Source organism: Xiphophorus hellerii, chromosome 5 (genome assembly GCF_003331165.1).
Source record: "Xiphophorus hellerii strain 12219 chromosome 5, Xiphophorus_hellerii-4.1, whole genome shotgun sequence".
Lineage (NCBI taxonomy): Eukaryota > Metazoa > Chordata > Actinopteri > Cyprinodontiformes > Poeciliidae > Xiphophorus > Xiphophorus hellerii.
This window is the reverse complement of record NC_045676.1, coordinates 13433250-13457986: the sequence shown is the minus strand read 5'-3', so window position 1 is coordinate 13457986 and position 24737 is coordinate 13433250. Positions and strand designations below refer to the sequence as shown.

At 39.4% G+C, this 24737-nt stretch overlaps 1 protein-coding gene and 1 long non-coding RNA gene across 5 annotated transcripts in view; one reads left to right on the top strand and one right to left on the bottom strand.

Annotated features, from left to right (window-relative positions):
• Positions 1-3623: 3623 nt before the first annotated feature.
• Positions 3624-24737, bottom strand: part of tbc1d1 (TBC1 (tre-2/USP6, BUB2, cdc16) domain family, member 1) — a 53914-nt gene continuing 32800 nt past the window's right edge. For all 4 annotated transcript variants that reach the window (XM_032563729.1, XM_032563730.1, XM_032563731.1 and 1 more), the window contains 9 exons: positions 21981-22181; positions 18347-18508; positions 16818-16976; positions 14561-14661; positions 14299-14442; positions 13145-13304; positions 10576-10745; positions 5798-5974; positions 3624-5029 (listed from right to left, as the gene is read on the bottom strand). In XM_032563729.1, coding sequence (XP_032419620.1) covers positions 4838-5029; positions 5798-5974; positions 10576-10745; positions 13145-13304; positions 14299-14442; positions 14561-14661; positions 16818-16976; positions 18347-18508; positions 21981-22181 — 1466 coding nt within the window. In that variant the 3' untranslated portion in view covers positions 3624-4837. The remainder of the gene's footprint in view (positions 5030-5797; positions 5975-10575; positions 10746-13144; positions 13305-14298; positions 14443-14560; positions 14662-16817; positions 16977-18346; positions 18509-21980; positions 22182-24737) is intronic.
• LOC116720453 (uncharacterized) lies at positions 7642-24403 on the top strand. Its single transcript, XR_004339387.1, has 4 exons — positions 7642-7745; positions 20435-20438; positions 22893-22896; positions 24392-24403. It is a non-coding gene; the product is annotated as an uncharacterized LOC116720453 (long non-coding RNA).

The window sequence follows — 24737 nt, the reverse complement described above, 5'->3', positions numbered from 1 at the left end:
CTTCTTCTGCGTTGTTGTAAATCTTGATCCCGTCTGACCAGTGAATCCGTATTTTAGTCATTGGCGTCTGAAAGCGGATCTTTCGGTCTTTCAGAGCCTTTTTAATCTTGGAGTAGGATTTGCGTATTTTCTATTACCTCAGTGGGGTAATCATGGTCGAAAAATATCCGCTTCCCCTCGACTTGGATTTTCTTTTTCCATGCTTTTGTCAGGATTTCTTCTTTGGTTTTGTATTTAAGAAAGTTAACCACTATGGACCTGGGATTAGCTTCGGGTGGAGGTCTCTTTCCGAAGCTTCTATGAGCCCGCTGGATCTGTAACTCGGTTCCGGCCGGTAGAGCTAGCTCACGGTGTAGCAGCTTCTCCACCCTTTCTTGGACTAATTCACCTTCTTGTTCAGCCACGTTGTAAATTCTCATGTTGCAGCGTCTGCCGTGTCCTTCCAATTCCGTTAGCTTCTCTTGTAGTTTTCTCTGCTGTTTTAAAAGGTTCAGAATGGCGGCCTTCGCTTCAGTGTTGCTCTCTTCCAGCTCTGCTATGCGGCCCTGCGCCTCGGTCATGTCCTCTTGTTGTTTTTGTATTTCCGCATCATTCTGTGCCACTTTTTTCTTAATTTCTTCTTTAAAGCCCATAAATTCTCGCTTCACCTCCTCTTTGAATTCGTCTTTGAATTGTGTGAGGTTCTCCTTCACCTCCTTTTTAAAGTCTCGGATTTCCGCCGTGATGTTATGTAGCCCCTCCAACACGGCCTGTAGCTGACTCGAGTCGCCGCTTTCTTCTTCCATTTCCTCAGCGTCGGGGTTGTATACTTCTGCCATTTTCTTCCTTATACTTCTCTGCTTGCGTCCTCCACTCATTTCGTGTCTGGTTAGAATTGTATTTTGACTGATTTCCTTGGATTAGGGAGGTTTCTTTTTTCCTTCGACAAGGGAGCTCGAACTTATGCTGCCATCTTGCTCCGCGTCCACCGGAAGTTCCTAATATCGGCCTTTTCAACTTTTAACAGCAGCGGCCGTGATACAGCGAGTGTTCAGAAACACACGCACACACACCCCCTGTTTGCTGTTACAACAGTGAGCAAATTGAAGATAAACCAAGGGATCCCTGCAGATTAGCTGCTTTGTGCATGATGGAGGCTGCCTCTGGTGGGCTGAAGGGTGGGGCCCCAAACGGAGCAGCCATGCTATTCATTCACACCCTCAGTGGAAGGTGTGCCCGGCTTCTGGATGTTGTGTCAAGAACTCGACTCTTCTTGTTGCAGCTTCATGGAAAACGCCGCTTGGCTCCAGTGTTTGGTTTGGATTAGGACATGAGGTGCCTGAAAAATACCTTCTTGGGTTCACTGGCGGTGTCAATTACAGCATCATCTCAATTGTATGAGGCTTCTATCAGGTTTGACATAAAAGGTCAAAGGTCAGGAGCAACGAGGTCTACCCGGGTCCCAATCCTCATTCTCACGTTGAGCTGCAAATGTTGAACATGTCAGTGGAGAATTAGGAAATGTCAGGCAGCAGCAGAAGAAGAAAGTCGGAACTGTAAACCATAGAGCTATAAAAAAGTTTGTATCATGAAAAAGTTCAGCATTTTTTGTCACACCAAACCATCACTGACTGTGGAAATTTCACACTGAACTTAAAAAAACACAAACTGTTCCTCCAGACTCTGGGATGTTGATTTCCAAATGGAATTCAAGCCTCACTTTTAAATGAAAACCAGTTCAGTTCTTTTTCTCCTTATTCCAGGTAAGACACCTGGCTTGACACGGGGAACGTTACATGTGGAGCCCATGGCTAGTGTTGGAGTGTGCTGACTCTGGCTTCAGCCTGAAGGGATTTTGTTTAACAATTTTCTCAAGGCTGAAGTTGTAACTTTTCCTTCCACTCAACTTTCTATGAATATGCTTGGCTGCAACACTCTGAGCACAACCAGCTTCTTTAGCAATTACCTTTTATAATTCACCCTTTTTAAAAAAAAATATGGTGAAGCAACATTCTTATTTTTGAGACACTGAATTTTGAGTTTTCATTTATAGGACTTAATAAAAATAAAGACAGACTTGAAATATTACATAGTAAATAAATCTACACTAGTTTATATCATATCAGCAAAGAAATGATTAAAGTTAAAAAAATCTTATCAAATGCTGTCAAGAAACAAAAACAGTCACTTTTTTATCAACAAAATGTTTTGAGATTTTTTTGTTGCTAATTTTGGGGAGTGAAACAAATTCATTCATCTGCCTTTGTGTGGGCCGTATTGTTTTTGCTCATTTGCTCCACTAGATACGTAGTATGTGTGTGTGTGTGTGTGCGTGGGGGGGTGTGTGTGTGCGGGTGTGAGTGTGTATGTGAGCGTACAGTCAACTTTTATAGCATTTTCACAGGCAGCAGCTAATTACGACTAAAGAGCAGAACTCAGTTTTACAGGAGCAGGACTATAAAACATTTACTCTTTTAGAATCAGAGATTTATAAGCACTGAATCATAATGACCCCACTAATAAAATTTATTTTTCTGGCAGTAGCCTAACGCCACGTTGAAAAATGTTGACAAAACAAAAAAGGGTCAACCTCTACTTTGATTTATTTTGGAAAAGATGAACAAAATCACTGATGGGCCTTTTTATGCTGCTGGTGCTCATAGTTCCAGAAAAGGATCTTTACCAAAGTCTCAACCCACAAACTGTCTACAGAACAGTTTGTTCTGTAGACAGTTTTTTTGTCTGTCTGGTAAATAATTTCTGCGTTTTGCTACCTGATGATCTTTTGTCAGGTTTCTGGCAGACTCAAACCATAACTTACCATAAAACCGTGAGTTCTTCTCTTTTTTTTTTTTAGAGGTCATAGAGTTCAACAGGTTCCCAGGAGCTGTGCAGGAGGAATGGCCCGGAGCCTCATAGATCCTCCACCGTACTTGGCAGTGGTCATGAGATACCCTCCACCTACACATCTGGTATTTTCCACTACAGCCACCTGGAGTGTTTACTAGTTGAACCTCCTTGGATCAAAACGCAGTGAACTTCCTTCACCATCAAGTGTGCATGGCGGCAAGATGAACACGGGATAACAGGAAGTTGTTCCTGAAAACCTAAAAGATTTTTGTTAGGTTTTCTCTAAAGAGAAAGTGTGGAGCATAATTGGATCGCTGCTGATTTTATTTTTAAAAAAAGATCTGTTAATATGTGATTATGTCCCACATAAAGTACTAAAAGGTCAGATTGTTCATCCAGACCAGATGGAAGATGTTGAATTTTAGTGGCATCCAGAGAAAATATTTTGTTGGAAACATCTGAGTTGACTTTGAGGAACGCTCGTCCCACCCACAGACGCAGCGTTCCTGCTCACAGGAGAACAGATTCTCATACGACATGACAAACTCAGAGGCTTGTTTTAACTGATCCAAGGTTACGCAGATGAAATTTACAGCAGATGCAAACTAACAAGAGAGCCAACTTGCCTGAGCATGCTCTCTAACGCCTCTGCAGGAGCTCCTGAACTCCAGTGATGTATGCGTGTGTGTGTGTGTGTGTGTTTCCATATGCAAAAAGCTTCAATCAGAGCCACGGCACTGAAAGTGACTGACGTGTTTAGACAGGAGGCAACCTACGACAATTGACATGTTACATCTGATCCATGATTCTTTATTGTAAGCAGACAACCTCAGGCACAAAAAGAAGGCAGACTCCATGTGTGCTGAAATAATAATGAGTTGTATTTTAAAGTACAGACTGACAATAGATCAATAAAACAGAAAATATGTGCAAAAGAGTAAAAGCAAAAAATATCTTCAAAGTGATAAACAGCTTTTCTTTTTGGATCAGTGAAGTGCACAAGAAACATTAACATTCAGACGTTCACGTACAGACGCACCAAGCTGCAGCTCGGCTCCGAGGAGTTCAGTGTATCGGGAGAATACAGTAAAACATTTACACCCTACAGATTGTCTCAGCGGCGCGGGCGTCACACCCGAGTGTGGTTTTGGAAATAACTTAGAGGAGCCTGTTAGGGCTTCCCCCGTCCTGGACGGGGAGCGCTGCCGTTTCAAAATCCCCTCCATCCTCGCACACGATTCGAAGTGTATTCAGAGGTGAAAAACAGGATGTGAAATGGACTGGATATATTGTATCACTCTTCCTGTGAGCTGCTGTCGCTAAATGAAGTTAAAATGCACACGGTCAGGAAGCTAGGAACTACAAGTGCCGAGGAAGAATCAAAAATAGCTGAACCTAGCTCACCTCCCAACCTAAACATTTCAGCAGCACCCGGCGTCGTTTAGATAACGTCACATTCAGCCTTTGTAATAGATGAAGTGAAAACAGCGCAATAGGAGGCTAATCACCAGCAGCACACTCTGTTCTGGTGTTTTCTTTGAGACCAACTTTGTGTAACAGTGATCATGTCTCAGAATACTGTGTTGTGGAGTCTTTGTTCTTCCAAATAAAGCATCAAGATGTTCTTTGGCCAGTTTACCCTGATCAGATCCAACACGGACAAATAAAGCCATGTGTGAAACGTGTTCTTTGTGAACAAACAGACAGGTGAGAATCTATCTGATGGTTTTCTGTTTGAACAGCAGAGGCTCAGTGCTAACTGGGAGTTTGTTTATATCTGTAAGAGGAAAGGAAAGCCCTCTCATCTTGCATCCTTTTCTCATTTAATGGAGGTGTGAAAGACCAAGTTGGGAGTCACTTTAACAAATTCTTCCTTTAGGGCTTTAACTCTAGCTCTTCCTGCATTCTGCCTGTGTATACTTGCAGCTATTAACATTTAAACCAGACAGAGTCCACTGTGCTGCCGTTCGGCTGTGAAACTGTGGTAAAAGTCTCATCTTTCAGGAGCTTAGGGGAGCATCTGCCCATCGAGGTCTGGGTTGATGCCCAGCTCGGTGAGGAGCCTGTGGAGGTGTGCGATGGTGTTGGCCAGCTGCTTCTTTTCCTCCTCGAGAGCAGAAACCTGCTCCTTCAGCTGTCCCTCCGACTGCGCCAGGGCCTCCACCCGACTCTCCAGGTTGCAGACCCGCGCGTGGGACACCTGCGTTAAAACAGGATCAGAGAACAGTAGCTTGAATGATCAGCGCACAGGAGAACAAACTCTCTAGCAGAACCGTGCACGCCTCTTGGACATTTCACATTAGGTCATGTTACAAACCCAAACTTCACGGTTTTGTTGGAATTTTATATGAGATTAGCACAAAGTAGTGAACAGGTGTGGAGAGGAAGGAAAAGCGTGGCCTCGTCTCTGACAGATGCTCTCCTTAGCCAGAGGTTGCATTCACAGAATATCCTCTGTATTTAACCGTTATTTCAAATGGTGATGAAAAAATATGAAGGCTATTCGTCATTTTAATGCATTACAATTAACACACCACTTTTCAACTTACAATTTGAGTGTAACAAATTCAATCTATAGAAAGAAAATTGGAGTATCATCTCTGGACACTAAACTAAACGCATCACTGACGGCGCGTTGAAGCGTTATGAATGATTTGAAGTGCGTCTGGTCAAGAAAAGAGCTCATTCCTCCTGCTGCTCCTCGTTCAATTATTTATTATGACGGGATTTTGTTAACACCGTCTGTTAAAATGAAGTACAACTAACTAACTCTAATGTGACCTCTGTCGCTTCCTGAGCTGTCAGCTCAGGGGTCTGCAACCTGTGATTCTGACAAAACCAAATAATTAGGTGACTTCTGAAAGCAATTTACCTGCACTAGGTTTCATTTAGACATATCAGAGTGAAGGGGTTTGAATCCACATAGCTTTCAACCGTGGATCTTCACATATTCTGCATGTTCGCATACCTGCAGCTCCTCCAACAGGTCCAGGTTCTGCTGCCGGAGGCTCTGATTGGTCCTCTCCAGCTGCGCAGCTCTTTGCTGCTGGTTGAGAGTTGGGGGCGTGTCCAGCAGCTCATCCTGCAGCACATGGTACTCAACCTCATAGGCCTGCAGCTGCTTGGACACATCCATCTCACAAACCTGATTAAACGAAAACCACGACATAAAAAAATCAATTTACCAAAGACTCAAACCTTCTAAAACGTTAGACTTGAACGTTTTACTAATAGCGGGCAATCGATTTTCTACCTAAATATATGGATTATGAAAGATTATTAACACAGGGCACATTTATTTACACAAACTGTCTATGATATGCCACACTATGCATTTCTTTTAGTTTATAACAGTAAAAATGGGTCAAATTGAAATATGGCATTGCTCAAACTCAAGGCGTCACACTGAAATTAGGTCAACACTTCTTTCTGAAGAGAAAAGCAAATTATTATTGGGAGAAAGCTTTCAGGAGGGAGGTAGCCGTCATCCCATGTTGCTCACAGGCTTTACTCTTCATTATGCTCAGGATTTAGGACCTGTTTGGATTATTAAAGTTGAAACGTAGATTTATTCCCATTCTGCTTTGCTTTGTTAGTCAATAGGGTTACGTAGAAGGCACAGTTTGAGTGAGAGGTGGGGCATGAGCAGCTCTGGATTACTTTCCTCAGAATAACGCTAAACACTTTGGCACTTCAGCACCAACATTACCATTTTTACAAAGTCCAGGTATTTTATTCAACATTTGAAAAAGAGCATCTAAAATAGCAATAAAAACTGCTGAACATTAAAGTTAACTGCATATCAAAATATAAAGGAAGCACATCTATGGACCTGATCAAACCTGCTATGAAAACCAGACCTTTAATGTGTTCATGCTGGTTTGGACAAAGCAATACAGGTTTTAAGGGCAACAAACAGAATAATTTCTTTTTTTTTTTAACAAAATCTATACATTTTCTATTGATAAAAGCAGCACCTTCAATAAAGCGGGCCTGAAAAGTTTCCTGCTAAAAAATGTGTTTTATTCTCACTCTAATAAGTCTTTGAACCTTTGCATTATTTTATTTCTCCTGTCCTGATTTTATGTGATCCAATTCAAATGCAAATCATGTGGATGCAAATAGAAACAAACTGTAAGAGTCATAAATAACTATATTTTCTCTTTGTAAAATTTATGAACAAGGACTTTACACTAACTTTTTGCACTGGTGTGTCTAATTATTTTTCATGAGACTTTTTAAATCACTGTCAAATGAAGGTAATATTGACCTGTTAATGAATAATAATGAAAATAGTTTCTTATTTGGAGCAGAAATACATCTCAAGATACATTAAATAAAAGAACATATTAGGAGATGCTCATTTCCTACCTGGCTTGAATGAGTTTAAATCTAGATCTGACAGAAGTACAAATAATCCCAAGTGTAACTTTATTCAGATTTTACTTTATTATATTGTTTAATATGATTCATTCATCTCGTCTATCTGGCTATGAAAATATTTTATAGAAATAGTCGACAGCCGTTCTCTAATGAACTCAACAACGTGTTTTTTTATTATTTTGTTTTTTGTTTCCAGCAGATACAACTTCTCGCTCACAAAACGAACACAGCGCCGTTTATTTATTATGTAAATATTTATAAACCGAGTTTACATTCGCTATTAAGTCTCGTTTGTAGGAACTGAAACGCAAATGGACCCTCAATTCCTGCCCTGTGCGCGCAGGAGAAACTAATAATTACCTTGGCACAACACAGTAAATGAAGTGCTCTATATTTTCAGCTTTAGTGCATCTTGGCCAGTGAAACTGGCGAAGCTGCTGGTTTTAAAACACTCCACCCCCCTTTTAATCTCAGTGGCACTGGCTCGGAGTGGATTATTTGTGGCTCGTTATCTGAGACCGTTTCCGAACCAAGTCAGAGTAACGGTAATGACTTTTCGGATGGTTCAGACCTTAACTTTTCTACTTTTTTCCCCCTCGACCACACAAAATCCACTCTTACTTGACTTTCCTAGCCTAGCCTGCTCACCGCTGACTGCAGACGTAGTTACGTAGCTGGTCCACGGCCAATCAGAAAGGAGTTCCCGCCTTTCACTGTCTCTGATTGGTTTGGACTACAACATGGTCCCAAAGTGTGTCTGTTTTCAACGCGGGTTTTTTATTTACCACCCCATCACTGGTAGCACCATTTTATTTCATCTGCAACATTTAGAAATCTGGTCGCATATACGACCAAATTGATCTCACTCCAGAGCCCTGTACAATGATCTGTTTATTACAACAGATCTGGATCATTAAAATGTACCTCTAGTTTCACAGATCATCACAACTTTAACCAACGTCCCAAACTAAAAGTTGCAAACATCATAGTTCTTGTAGCCGGGTGCTTTTTGTGCTGAAGTTGAAACTTGGTTACTTACAAACTTGGCTGCAATGTGAAATGAAGAACCAAGTCTAGAGGGAAATAACCAGTGAGAAACCAGTTTGTTACATTATGCAAATTTCAAAGGTAACCCTGAAGCTAGGTTAAGTTTGTAATACCCAACAGCTTTAAAGTAAAGCATCAACTCTGCTGCTTGACGAGTTGTAGATTAATATTCTAAAGTACAGAATGAGGGCTGTTAGTTATTGGAAACATTCAGCAGGTTCACCTGATCTTATGTATTTTCCAAAAACGGTGGAATGACATCGACTTAAAATGACTTGACACACACCCAACAACTGCACTACGTGCGGCTGGAAAAGCAGGGCGTGGCTCACACCGAGATGAGCCTCTGTCACTCAGAGCTGAGGTAGAACTGAGGCAAGTTTAAAAGGTTAACTGTATTAAATGACAAAAACAAACATAATAAGACGCTGCAGGAATTTTCACAGTGAAAATGACGTAAGCCAAGATACAAGAACTCACAGATCCATCTAATCCCTTCAGAACTGATGGAGGAGTGATTCAGAGTCAACACTGAAAGTCAGGTGATATTTACTGTCCTATTGTTCACAAATACTTGCTTTAAGACTTAAGCAAACTCCACAAAAAGTCTAAGACTGGCAACGTTTTTTTGCAAAGTCTAACAAATAGCGTGTCTCTAACTTTTTAAAAAAGGTCGTAGCTGTAAATCTGCTCTGATCTTAAGTGTAAACAAATTTGTGATGAAGGATAATTGTACAAACTCAATCAATTCTGGTTCTACATCCCACAAATTACTTTATAAAATCAATGTGAGAGAGGTGAATATTTGGTGGATTTTGAGCAATGTAAGGAGTCATCAAAGTAAAGAATAAACGCTTTTCACTGTGTGCTGCTTTAGTTTATTTTCTAAATCACTCTTAAATCTTTACAATATTATACCTTGCACTTCTAACTCCTAAATGCCGTTTCTTCTAAAGTTTTTTTTTTCATTAAATTTGTATGTAATAATAAAAAAGACAAACCTGAACAGAAACCAGACAAAAAAGTTACACGTATAGATTCGGACAAACTGGTTGCCACCCCTATTAAAGTGGTGCATTTAAAAAACGAGAGTTTTATGAGCATTTTAAATAGAAGACTATAAGATTAATTAATTGTTTAAACTGTTTGGCCATGGATGGATGTTGAAGGCAAATATTTATATTTCCAATCTATCTTTTTCAATATTGATATTTCTAGACCATGTAGAGCCCCATTTACTGCAATTTTGTAATTTTACACTGAAAACAACAAAACCTAAACTTTATTCAGAGGAGAAAATAAAGTTAAGAATAATTGTTTTAAACAAACACACCAATGTCATGCTTACTGTTCTTGAGGTCCTGCTATTAATACTTTGTACAACTAGAAAGTATTTAGTCTCATCCTATAAAATTTCACAACATTGGAGCGTACAGAGAAAGGAATCCTTCCTCTAGGTATACTCTCGATTTCTAGAGGAAGGATTTCGATTGATATATATATCTATATATAGATATATCTATCTCTATATATAGATATTATATACATCACAGAGGGACTGTGATATATATTATTATATAATAATCTCATTTATTCTTTAGATCCATCACACAAGGAGAGAAATATTCCAGCCTTTATTTCTTGTAATTTTGATTATTATGGATTAGAGATAATGAACACCCAAAATTAAGTGTCAGAAAATTTGAATATTGTGAAAAGTTCAACATTGGTATCTTATTGTGTCAAACTCTAATCAGCTAATTAACTTAAAACACAGAAAAGTTTCTTGAACCTCTAAATTTCACTTTATGTTTCTGTAGTTGTCTTTAAGTCGCTTTAAATCACTTGGTCCAACTGCAGTAGTTTCATACAGGTTCTGTAAAAACATCTGAATTTGACAATCTGTTGCAGTCTCATCCCAATCTAACTCAACTGTGATTGTTTCTATCCAGTCACAGCAAACATTCAACATTTTTCCGCTGCAATTTTATGTTGCTGAGGTGTGATGAGTGGTTGCATTTCTGCAGGACTGTGTGGGCAACAAGCTGTACACATGGATATGAACATGCAGATATTAACCTGCCCTGACTTGTTGCTTGTCTGATCTTTTCATGGGAGCTGTAAAAATTACTAAAGTAAAATGTCGTATTCTTCCGAACTAGTCTAGGCTACTAAGGTGTGTCCGTATCAGTTTTTATGGGAAGAATGAAAACAATATGAAGTGAAAATGTTAACTTTTAAAGTTGAAAGTAATTCAAGGATGAATGAGATGCAGTTGTGTTTTAAACTGAGCCAGGTTAGTGTCTTTATTCCCACCTGGTTTATGGTTTTCTCCATCTGCACCAGGCCGAGGTTGGGTAGTGTAGTCTTTATGAAGTCCACTATGGACTCCAGGCTGTCGTGCTGCAGGATCAGAGGCTTGTGGCTACCCAGCAGGCTCAAGGCTACTTTGAAGATAACCTCTGAACCCTGGAGGAACAACATATCTGGTAAAGAGAGAAAAAAAAAGCTGGTCAAATGTTGCTAAATAAAAGGAAAAGAAAGACATACAACTCAATAAAGATGGGGAAAAACCAAAGCTCTGACGTCAAAACTTTTTAGGATGCATTTGGATAAATACAAATCATGACAGGTGGTGACAGTGAAGCTTACCGTATTTATGAGTGACTTAAAGGCTTGTTTTTAAAAACAGAATAATGATCTGACGTCAATAGAATAAATACAAAAGCAAACATAAATATATGCTAGAGTGAATTTGCAGAGCTAAGCGAGGGTGTGCTTTTGTTTTTTTTTGTCTTTCTTTGAATACATCAGGGTGTGGTTCTGGGTTAGGCAGAAGTGCATGAGATCATAGATGAGAATAAGAAATGGGAGCAGAGGTGTGGAGCCCAGCATGCGATATCCAACACGTGATGGCCCTCATTCTCAGACACGCACGAACACACACTGATCGTTCTGCTCAGATGAGCTCAAGGAGACAGCAAGTCTGGTTCAGTTGCAGAGCCCGATATAAGAAATTAGGCAAGACAACAATACTAAGGATGGAATGAAGGAGAGAAAAGATAAGGCTTGAAAAAGAGATAGAAACTAAGTGGGTGTTAAAATATTTAAAGATAAAAAGACTCAAAGAGAAACAAAAGGCAAAAAGTGACGCTGCAAATCATCACTGCGTCACCGCTGTGACTCACTTTGAGGCTAAAATCTAAAGAGAGTAGGTTCTTGAAGAGACAATTACTGAAAATATACTCTAATATTTTAGTGTATTATTTCATCAAGCATTCTTAACATTTTAGACCCATTTTCTGAGGGTGTAACAAGAGTCGAGCGTCAAGGTGACTCCTACTATCTGGGATGGACTGAGAGTAGAGCCGCTGCTCCTCCACGTCAAGAGGAGTCAGGTTGGGATGCCTGCTGGATGCAGGTGAGGTGTTCCGAACATGTCCCACCAGGAAAAGACCCAGAGGAAGACCCAGGACATGCTGGAGGGACTGTGATCTTGGAACGCCTTGGGATTCCTCCAGAGCAGCTGGGCGCAGAAAGTCTTTGACGCTCTGCTTAGGCTGCTGCCCCGCGACCCAACCCCGGATACATGGAAGGAAATGGATGGATGGATCTAACAAGATCTTCTTGCAATATTAATCCCATAAATCAACTGTCAATGTAACATCAGTCTGGAAAAGAATGATCAAGTTCTTGTTAGGATGACACTATGTCTGATGATGTACACTCTGTTACCATCACCAGCCCCAGCTTCAGATGAGTTTAATGGGGGGGCATCGACTTATTTGGGGGGGGGGCAAAAATCTACGTAGCTGTCTACAGGCTACTTGCTAACAAGCTTGAGGTGCTGTATTATTAGCTAGTCATCTTGCAGGTAATGATAGCTGCATCTAATGGGTCCAAGGGTCCGGCCCTGCGTACGCGTAGGCCGGATTACCCTGTCTAGCTCTGCACAGCAGCAGCAGGTCTCCGTCGCTGCCGCAGAGGTGTAAACCCAGCGAGAGTGTCGTAGCGCTCATGTTGCGTTTAAAGGCAGCTCGGAAAAACAGGTAACAACGTGTTAACGAATTAAACAGTTTTAACTGCTGGAAACAGTGACAGAGGACACAGATAAGGGAAGTGCGGAAGCCCCTACTGTATCAAATTGATATAGGAAAAACAGAAAGTTAACCACTCTGAGGTAAAAACAACAAACAGCTTCCAGTCCAGGGGGGGCACGGCTGAATCTGTGGACGGGCAATGCCCCCCAATGCCCCCCAATGCCCGCCCATGACGCCAGGCCTGACCATCACAGAGGAATACAGAGAGACGGGACAAACAACCACACTGCTAGGTCAGATATCGCATGTTGGGCTCCGTACCTCTCCTCCCATCCCATTCCACTCCTACATATTTATCGTGATAAAAATGTATTTATTGTTATTGCATTTTCACAAATTCCCCAAAACTGCTAATTTTAATATTTTCCCCATTTTTGGATCAATGAGAGCATCAATAAATATGAATACATTTGAAAATATGATTAAATGGCCAGTCATACCTAGAATAAATATAATATTTTCTTTTATCTGTAGATTAAAAAAAAGCAAAAAAAAAAGCTGATGGCTACTTTTCCCAAAAGTAAAATCACTTTTTTTATGAACCCAATGTGATCTGGATCTATCATTACATCTCTATTATTTACACATTAGGCTCATCTCTGCCACCAAAAACTCTTATCCTGACAGGTAACAGAGGAGAGAAGTTAAATCCAAGTTTTCTGTTCCCTGACATGGTTTCTACTCTTCAGTAAATGTGGTTATCTTAGTCACAGCAAGAGGATTACCAGCAGTTAAAGTGCAGGCTGAATCTCTAAGTGCATAAGCATGAAGCTCTCAGATCTTACCGAAGACACGGGCCACAAAGCCGAGGGGGAAGTGCGATGCGAACAGCGTGAGGAACCAGGGGGTGGCGTATAAGCTGGGGCCGATCTCCTGCTGCTCCAGGTGGCCGTGCAGATCCCTGTGGTAGTCATGAAGCAGCCGAGACAGCTGGTACATCTGAATCTGATGGAGGAAAACCGATAGGCCCACAACACGTTATACTTTTACCTTACATTTAATTAAAAGTGAATCAATTACAAGCCAAACATTGAGTTTTTAAACCTTCATCTAGGTCTAATATTTAATATAAATTGCAGAAAGAAGACAGTCTGAGAAAACAAGACTGTCTAGAATTAGTTTAATGTAATTACTGTATATCCAATCGTTCCACAGGTGTTTTGTTGTATTATAATGCTAGTAGTTTGGTAGCTTTTTACTTGACTTTGCGTAATCAAACTATTATTAGTTAATAAATACATACGGTCACTCTTGTTAATGATTATTAACTGAAGATATTGCAAAAAGATGCACGTAATCACAAATATATAAAATCACATGACCAATGTAGAAAATATCTAACAGATGCTGCCACAACTTCACCGGGGAGGTAACACTTTAAGTACTGAGAAGCCAACTTTGTTAATAGATCTGGTGCTTTAATACAGGCCGGTTAATGACGGTGCTTATTCAGTGCTGCAGATGTCATTGGAATTTTGTCATTCACAAAAACAAAATCTGACAACACATATTTTATTAATATATATGTGCAAATTGCCACCAGGGTGCAGTTAGTTTTCAGGCTTCGTGTCTAAAACTCAGAGCTGCATCAGTTTGATGTTCATCCCTGGTGGTTAACCTCATTCTTACACCACAATAAAATCAGCTGTAATATGTGAGGTGATATCTGCATTTAGCTTTGTCCAAGTGAAAGATCAAATAAAATGCTAATCTAACAATCTTACCAGTGCAGTCAGAGCGTCATTAACGGATAGACGCTCGAGGAAAAGAAAAACCCAGCACACCAACAGTGTATTTAAAAGCTTAACTCTGGTCTTCACAGATGAGGAAATTCAAGGGTCAAAGAATCAATTCTAATAAATTTCTACCCACACCAACCATCATAAATAATAGTGATGTTTTTTACTATATTAAAGATGGGAAACAATCTGCATCTTACCTGCAGGATAATCATATCAGGCCTGTACTGCTTACGAAGCCCGACATCAAACATCAGAAATTTGAGCATGTTGAATGCATCCTCCTCCCCCATGTGTAAAAGCAGAACTCCAGCAATGAAGGACAGGCCCTGACAGTAGCCCACCTACAGCAATAAGATAAATTGTAAGCAAGAGATTTTATGCCTCTAAGAAAAATGAAACCTGACATTCACTTTTATTCCACCGAGGAACATGAAAGAAAAAAAAAAAAAAAAAACTTACCTCGGGGTCAAGCAGAGAGTAAGCTTTCAGTATGTTGAACAGCGAGAGCTGCCCTGCTCCCAGCTGCGCTTGGAAGTATGGATGAGTGGGAAAAGTACGACCTGGAGGAGAAAAAAAAACATTACCATCTTATTTATCATTAAGGAACCCTAACTAGAGCTAAAATTAATGACAAAATATTAATAAGAGTGGATGGCTTACAAAGGTTTTAAAAAGCTACCACTTTAAAACCACCAACCTTTTCTTTCAAATTGTTATTAAAAAGACACCAGAGAAAGTTCTGGAGAGACCAGAACCATTTCCTGCTGTATTGACCAAAGAGCAGTGACTCTGTCTGTCGCTGAGCACTGAAGGCCAGCAGACTGAAATGATTAATCCGATTATTTGTGATTAATTGATTATTGAAATAATCATCAACTAATTTAATAATCGATTAATCATTAACTGAATTATACAGACTCAAACAAAGGCCCCTTGTTGAAAAAAAAAAAAAAACATATTCGGAAAAGTAAACAGACCAAACTGTAAAAAAATTTATATTTTGCTTTTAAGATGAAGACGTTCTTTGTCTGCAAATATGTTCTAACCAGAACTCAAGTGGCATAAATTTAGCTTCACCTTGTTCAAATTCTGTAAAAAATAAAATCTCTTAATCACATCTCACTATCTGATTGTTAATCAATTAATCCAAATAATCAACAGATCAGCTCTACACTGTATTAATGAGTCCAGCAGAAAGGGCTGAACTTTTCACATGATGATGTCAGAAGTATTTTTTAGATGCATCATTTGCAACAAACGACCAAGCGTTCACTAAATGAATGCTGTTATTCCCAACTAAACAAGCGGCATCTCTCACTATGATTAACTCACCACTGTTTAAAAACTTTAACTGGGAAACTATGAGAGGGACGACAGGCTCAGTAACTGAGCAGATACATGGAAAAGTATTTGCTCCTTGACAGATTTCCTCTAATTTTCCTGACACATTTAAATGTTTCAGATAATCGTTCAAGTTTTAATAAAAAACAAAGAGAACCTGAGGAACTCCCAAAAACATCTTTCAAATAATTATTTCATTAATTAGGGAAAGAAAGCTATTTAAACATGGACTTATGTAAAAAGATACTATGAAATCAGAAGGCATGTCTACTTTAAGACTGAAGATCTAAACTTGTGATGTGAGAAGAAGAAAATTAGGAACCTGTGAGTTCGTATGTGAGGAATGCGCTCGGAGGGCTTTACGTTTCTGAACATACCGAACACGACTCTGCAGCCAGCTCAAACAAAAGCGTGTCTGCATCAGATGTCGAAGCTCTCTAATTCACACACTTGCATTGTTTCCAAGAAAAATGTGCATTTTAGGTCAAGTGCTTTGACTGATATATCGCTCTGCTTCCTCAATATCGCAAACAATGAGCTTCACAACACATCACACCTCCTCAACAGGCCGCGTCAGTAAAGGGTCTCGCTCGTTATCACGGTCCTATCTGGTGCTCAGCCAGATGATTGACACAGGGTCAAAAACAAAAACGCTGGAGGTTAAATGCAGCAGGGATAGATGTGTGGGTGGTACCCATATATGTGGGTGTTATATGGGTGGGGTGTAGGTACTACATACGCATGTGTGGGTTTTTGGGTGGTAGGTGTTAGATGTAGTTTTGCTGTTAGATTGAAGTTAAAGAGAAATACTGCCAACACTGTTTATACTCTACACATCAAATCTTTTGAAAAAGCACCAAACAGAAGAAAACACATACAATGCCTTGCAACGGTTTTTATACGCCTTCAAATTTTCCTCGTCTTCTGTTTATCGCTACAACTACAAACTTTAATGCAGCAGAAATCCTTCATGCAGAGGGTAATGAAATATGGAGGACGTGTTTAAACACGAGAATGTCATGTTTTAGACCTCATATGATCGTAAGATGAAAACAAAGGTGTCGGTTTATCGTGAAAGTTTTATTATAAATGGTGCTTCATGATGACAAATATCCTTTGTTATTTACGGCCCTAAAATTTATGAAGCAAAACTCTGAAAAACTATTAAAAGGCATCAGTTTAAAAAGACAATTTTCAGGAGAGTAAAAAAAAAAAAAAAAAAAAGGGGACTTCTTGCCTCCAGCAGTAAAACTCCTCTTATAAAAAAGGTAAAAGCAGGATTTAAGGCACATTTTAAGACCTGTAAAAGTAAATAAATATAGTATTGAATATACGTGCGACTGTAAAAATGTTCTTTTTGGTGTGGTTATGTTACCGAGGTCTATGAGGATGGCGTGCTGCTGCGAGGTGAGTTGCTTCAGAAGCTCTTTGTATGGAGTGTGGTTGGAGGGGGGCCGCGAGGGAACCGTCTGCTGGAGTAAATACTGCTCAGAGAGGAACTTCCAGATCTCACCTCGATGCTGCCTTGGCACACCTGTCAGGAACAGGAAGAAAAGTGATGCTTGGATTTGGGACAAATATGCCTAAAAATTCTAATGAGACCAAGATTTGACATCAGACTGTAAAATATGGTTTATGGCCTGTACTTGCATAGCATCTATATAACACGACTGAGATGAGCAGAGCAAGATACAATTTCCTATTTTGAACGTGCTGGATTTTTTCCCCCCCTGCCTTTCAGAAAGTATTTTGAAAAACTTGCCTTTATTTTAGTCATTCCTTTTGGGAGTTGACCTGAATTCAAAGTCCAACTAAATACAAGCTATAAAACATGCTTATAAAACAAGACAGTAGGACCTTGGTGCGCTGACATCACTCTGAACTATGGAAACCCTTGGAGTTGATTAGTGAAAAAAAAATAAAAACCCAGGTTTTCAAAAAAAGTAATCTTCATAAACAGAAGATTTGATTAATAAAATTGATTTATCACCCAGCACCACTAATATCAGACGTTATTCCATCTAAAGGCTTTTAGGGAAAGATTGTCACATTTGCTGAAGTTTTGTGACTTCTTTCAAATCAAATTACTTGTTTGATTTTTATATTAACATTTATTGTATTTCTTCCTAAGGTTTTCACTCTGCAGCTGTCATGCATGAGTTTAACTCCACCACTGTTCAGATTAGTTTTAATGTCAAGAGATAATCTTCCTAATGTTAATAGAAAATAAATAAATAAATAAGTAAAAGAGATTATGATTTTGCACAATGGACAAAACAGAGCACTGACCCCCAGGCAGCTATAGATGGTAAAAAAAAAGAAAGAAAAGGAAATGTGTAAAACGAATGAAAGGTAATTGTCACATAAGTGATAACATGTAGCCAATCAAGGCTTTCAAGCAAAACAGAAACAACATTCCAAAACAAAAAGAGTCAGAGGATATCCGTACTTTAACCAAGTCTCTGACTCCGACTGCACACCTCACCACTGTCTCCCCGTCTTCATTCATATCCTGTACAATCCCACATCATCTAGCAAAATATGCTATACAAAGCATAAATCAATAATATTTAAAATTCAATTTACATAAATACTGTGGGGTTTTTCTTTTGCTAATGAAGAAGAAAATGTTTACCATGTGGATAGTTTTAAAAAAAGGTGCTGAACGTATGAAGAATACAGATGACTAAATATCTAGAACTCTGCTGCATCCTGGTACGTAGAAAACAGAAACTCTAAATCCAAAGTGACTCAGATGAGTTTCGAGGAGAAAAGAAACTTAATCAGCACGGCCCTTACATCACGTCTAGGTCAATATTTGCGAATGTTTGCTGATTTTAGGGCTGAACAAATAGTTCCATGCAGCACTGCTGTATGCATCTATCCGAGAAGTCAAATGAGTACCTTGTGCAACTGCAGCATGTATGGTCTCTGTGTCAAATTTGACTTTTGTTCTGCCAGGTGTACTCAGGAGTTTCTCCCACACCACAGTGACCTCCTTCAGACATGGAGTGATTTCTTCATAATCCAGCTTCAGGCGCTTGTTCTGCAGATCGCTCTCTGAGGCTGTTAAGCAGACACAAAAACAACACAGGTAAATCTCTGAATACACCAAACCAGTCACAGACCAATGCTTTAATTCAGTCATAGCTGTCTGTGTTGTCACATGATCACCTGATAGGAAATATTTGCTACCTTTATGTCATTGGAAGAGTTTATAATTGCCAGCAGGATTAGTGGTGCAAATATATTGTCTATCCAGGTTTTTATTGTAAACGGGATTGTTATTTGCTATTATTAATGATTCATGATTCAACGATCAGTATGAAAAAAAAAAAAACATCCAAGATGAAAACCACTGCTGATCAAGACTCGAGGGTCCAAAACCCATTTTGATGATCTCCAACAAAATGTTTGATAAACTGACATGTAAAAAAGCATAAATAATTTACATCTGGAATAAATTTATACAGTTTACCAGAATCATCATTTAAAACATGCATTTACTGCATTTATATTACGGTAGTCTGATATATCAGTATAGCTTGTTTTTCTTTCCAGCCCTCTCACACATTTCTTAATTTCTTTTTCTGACCTCATCCCTCTTTGGTTTCACACTTAGCATGACAATAACACAATGTTGTTTATTAGGAAGCTCTGGGCGGTGGCTGCAAAGCTGATACATGCCACATCACATCTTCGTAATTAGAAGGTTAATTTCATGCATTCCTATGCAGAAACATTATTAAACAGCCATACAAATATTTTTTTTCTGCAAAAGTTAGATTCAGTAATATTATGCTTCGGATATCTGTAATTTCCAACAAGCAAAAAAAACCCCTGAAAACTTAATTGCTGTATGTTGTTGAACATTATAGTCATTATAGGTAGATGGCTACAACCTCTTCCTGCTGAGGGAAATTCATTTGCATGGTGTAACCAAGCCCAGAAGTGTCAGATTGATGCAACAAAAAAACACAAAACTGTGATTTCTGTTACCGTTTTCACAACCCTGATCAAAGAAGGTGAGGAAACACCCAACACCCCTCTGCTGTTCCTCTCTTTTTTGACCGCACCCTTCCTCTCTGCCTCCCCAGGCTCTTCACAATTCATCTTTGCTTCTATTTCTTTCTGCTTCGCTCTCCTGACTCAGATAGTTCCACATTTGTGTCAATCATGACCTGTGCTCTCCCTCCTTCCTCCTTTCCAGTCATGTGCGGCGTACACCCAGTGACCGCCTGTGACTTGGCCGGGAATCTGGAGGAGTGATATGAGCACTTTGGGACAGGATGGAGACAGTGTAGCGTGTTTCATTACAAACTGTTCCTTTATATCTTCCAGGAAATGGAAGATATTATGGCATCATCATTGCATCACAAAATTGCAGCCAAAAACATCCAGAGACAACTGAAGTTACACCACAACCATTTTGGTAGGCTGCTTTTAACACAAGTAACCAAAAATATGTAATAAGTATATTAAATGCCGGATTCAGAGCATTAGAAAGTTGAAATTGTTTTTCTGACATGCTTTCAAAAGTTCCTTCAAATTTTTCACATTTAAAGACCATAATTTCACAGACTGAAGTAAAAGGTATTTGGCCTTATAGATTCATGACACTAATGGCCTTCATTGACAATCATCAGAAAGGATTATGTTCAGGAATCAAATCTCAAACACCTGCAACACAAACTAGGAGCCTCAGTATTTTTTCTCCCACTGATTTGTGATGTACAAAAACTAAAAATCAATAAAATACACATTAAAAATGCCATGCAGATCTATCTATTGAGTGAGTATAAGCTTAAAATATCTTGAACAAGCCTGCAAAACCATGTGAGAAAGCTTAAGAAAGTAAGAGGGACCGTAGATGGGAAAGAAGAGAGATATGTGACAGACAGATGGATATAACTTTTAAAACAGAAAATAGAAATATAGTATGAATATATAGGCATTTTCCCTGCTCTATTTTCTTTTCCTAAACTTATCAAGACTTGTAAAATATCTAAATCAAATTCCATATTTTTCAAAGCTGCAAAGGAATGCTGATTATAAAGTGAAAAATCAGCGGTCAAAGAGAGATACATAATGGAGACGACCTGGAAAGCAGAGAGGACAATAAAAAATAAAATAAAAAACTGGAAGGAGCTGGTGGTTGACACACCCAGAGCAAGAATAGAGGTTGTCTGTCTTATCTGCCTGGAGCAAGCAGAATCAAGTCCATCAAGACTCGCTCTTTGGCAGCAGCCCAGCTGGCATGCAGTGACTCCACCTTCCAGTCTCTCCTAGCCTCCTACTCTCTGGTTCGTTCCCTTTCTCTGCTGCCGGAACACTCCGCCTTTGATAACACAAAACAAGACAGGATACCCCACCCAGGAGCTGACAAAGATCCACACATAATGAAGGAGAAACGCGCACATGCGCTTTCATAGCTGACCCATAAACAGGGCAGAGAGACAAACTGAGCTACACACAGACTAACGGGCAGAAATAGGACACAAAGGTGGAGCTCCAAAGTAAGAAAAGACAAACAAGCACTCTGCCGGGAAGATTCAACGTGGTAAAAATACAAACATGGGCGTACGACTGTAGAAAATTTGTTATCTTAGAGAGATTCAGCAGGGGTTTTTTTGTTGTTGTTTTTTTAATAACACGCCAATATCTCCGACTCCACCCGACTGCGGAGGTGATCATTTCTATTTGCGTGATGGGTGTGTATCACTTAGGGGTTTACAAGTAATACAGGTAGTTATGGCAATGACAAACAGCTACTTGAAGTGTAGCTCCATGCCAACTCGGTCATCAAAGAGGTGGAGCTCCTGGCACACCCTGAAGTTTTACTTCCCGGTAAACACATGCAATGTCACAAACAAACCATAATATGCTCTATTAATTTGTGGTTGTGGTAGGTTTTATATGAGAAAAGGTGTGTCCTTAATTACAGAATCATATTTAATGCACATCTTAACAGGCAGTGCGTCATAAAGAATAACTTGTTTTGACTGAGAGTGATAGCTGTTTATAAATGAAGCACTGACAACTTTAAGACGCTCATACTGTAAAAAGATTTTATTTAAATAGATTTTGGTATTTAAGATGAAATAATATTTTGGCACGTTTTGAGCTGCTGACTGGAGTTATGCATGATGTATTCACTGATTACAGTTTTGTCATTTCCAGCCAAGTCAGGGAGAACCGAGTAGAAAATCTAGAAAATCTGCTGATTCTGATCACCATTCCATTTCTCTGTGTATCTTATTACATTTATGATGATTAATTCATAATTTCAAATCCATTAACGTTTGCAATGAGTTTATATTGTTAAATTTGGATATTAAGCTGGTGTTATTTCCAATAAAAAGGCCAGAATTGTCTCTACATATAGAGTCCCTCCTCCACACCATGTGCTGCTGTATTTATGCCACAGCCGTCTAGAATGTTTTGCAAATCTATGAGCAAATATCACGTAAGTTTGGTTTGTTAAGACACGTCCAGAATAAGCAGGTAACATTTACACTTGCCCATGCTTCCATCTTACCTTGCAGTTTCTGGTTCTCACTCTCCATTCGCTGCAGCAGGATCTGCTGTAGGATGGCCTTCCTCCACAGCTCCCTCAGCTCCACTTTGCTCCTCTTCGTCCCCTCCTCTGGCACGGCTCTCATGGCTGAGTCTCCATTTCCTACCCCTGACACCTGGCCCACACATATCAGACCCCCATCTAGGCAGGGATCCACCCGCTCTGAAATGGAAAACAAAATATAGGTTTAAAAATTATAGCTTTAATTCTAGAATCAAAAATAATGTGTGATCTTAGTTTGTGATTTGAGCTGCAATCGTTATGCAGCTCATTATGCAAAAATCCCAGAAGTCTGGTAACTTTCATAGGGAAACTGTTTGGATTGTGCAGAGAAGTTGTTGTGCTGTCTTTAGATGCCGTGGTGGTATTCAGCAGGATGCACGACTTAACAGTTTTCACACTAGTGATGTTGGGAGAAATCAATCTTCTTTCTATCGTTTTAGACATTTAAAAAACATCTCTAATTTGTGAAACTTTGTGCTCTCGCATCGGACCTCTGCACTGCTACAGAAATAAAATCCTGTAGATTTCATAGCTGGAAAACTGGAGCAAACCAGAATGTTTATGTTGCACAATAAATGTAAGTGACTGCAACTTTAAGGAAGTAGAAAACTGCACTGTTAACCATTTAATAGCTGATTTGCATCTATTTACTGACCCACCTGTGTGTGCTTTAGATCTGTCCTCTGGAGATTGGTGGGGTTGATTTACCTGTACATTTATTATTTTAAAAATCTATATATTTTGAGGAAAGAAAAACTGATTCTGGGGTGAAATGTTTAAAATCAAAGAATCAAAAAATGAAAAAAATAAATAGAGTGATTTACAACTGATGGCACAAGTGAGTAAAATTTGAAGCACGAGGATAATTAGCACAGTGGAAGGACACTTAAAAAAAAAAAAAAAGTCGACTCAAAGTACTGGCTGGACCCCAACTTTCAAAGTAGCCTGTGTTGTTTAGAGGAAGGACATGCCAGTTATCTAGATGGTGCTGCTTCTGTTTTAGTTCTTAGGAAAATCATGATCAGTTTGATTACCTTGGCATCCACATGCACAAACAAGCATCCGCACACACATATTTCCGTGCTAGACAGGTATGCATATTTGATCCTGATCTTTTTAAAAAGTTCTTCTGAGGAAATTTTAAAAAAATGCAAGACAGCTTTTTGAAAAAAAACAACTTATAAAACAGAGAAACCTTGATGCCAAGACATAAATAGACAAACAGGATTACAACTGTGTACTCTGTGCCAATGTATGAACAGTTATCTCTTTATGTCCGAGTCAGAGAATTTCTCAGACATGCTGAAACCAGCCATCACTATAAAGAATTATAGCTCTGCAGGTAGAAGTAAACGCGCAGACTGATTCAGGGGTGATGCAGACGAACACACGAATTTAGATAAAAGCTATTTAGATCCTTTGAGAGATATAGAGGTATGCATTTGTTAGACAAACTCAGACAGTGACACTGTTGCAACAGAACCTCTGTGAGGCGTGGGGTGTGAAAAAAACCTTCATAGCTGGAGGCTCGCCTGCATAAAAAAAAATAGATAAATCGCATAGTTTTTCTCATCCTAATTTACCCTTTATTGCTAAGGCTCTGTGTATGTCTGAATACAACACAAAAACCCCTCACAACCATTCACTTCTGCAAAGTGGCACACAGGCCATTTCCTGGGCAAACAGCATTGCCAGAACTTTGTTGAACACACACAAAACATACAAAGTGGGTCAACAAGGCTGGTGCTTTCCTCTGGCGCTGTCTGTGTGTGGACTGTCAACATGACCTTGAAGTACCACCATCCCATGCCAACACACACTCTCTAGACACACCCATGAGCTCACAAAAACACACCCAACTCAACCAAAACATAGCGCTGCGTTCAGCCAGCACAAAGTCCTTTGTAATGACCCGCTAAAAGCTCTGTTTTTCCTACTGCTGACTCAAAACTAAATGTTTGGTTCAGATCTTTTTATTTCTGCAGACAGATGTCTTCCCTGCTCCTTACTGGTTTCATTAGAGGAGGGAAGCGTAATGAACAGAAAACAGGCACGCCCTCCCTACTCCCTAATGAACAGCAGTGGGATGGCAGATAAAAAGGACACAATAGTCCCACATTCCCCAACGTACTCACTAGATAAAGTTACCACCCCAGAAAAAATCCTGCGTGGGTGTGAATGGTGGTGAAGACATGGGGAGGACATTTAAAGTCACGACTAGACCTGCAGAAAACAACCTTCATATTGGTATAAATGTTTTTATGGCTGCATTAGAGGAGGTGATCATTTCATAAACCACAACATTATAGTTGTGATTAATGTTAAAGTCATCATGCGTAGAAATGAAAATTGCTGATGTATCCCAGTAGTAACATAAAGGCACTGCAGGAAGTGGTGGGATTTTTACACAGTGACTCATGCAATAAATAATGGTTTTTCCATCATATAAGAATTAGAAGTGAACATTTTAATTATGCTTCATGGATATTTTAGGTAAATATCTGGTTGGGAAAAGGTAAAGCTACCTAAAGAGTGTGAGGTAGCCATGTTAGCAGGGTTAGCTATAGGGAACAGCAGAGATTTACAAATATTTTGCTGGCTGTAAAAATATACTAATTCAAACAGGGGATATGAATTGTTTTTCCGTGTTGCCAGGACAAGGTGGAAGAATTGCACAAAATAATACATTCTGCTGGAGAATCAATGTGATAAATG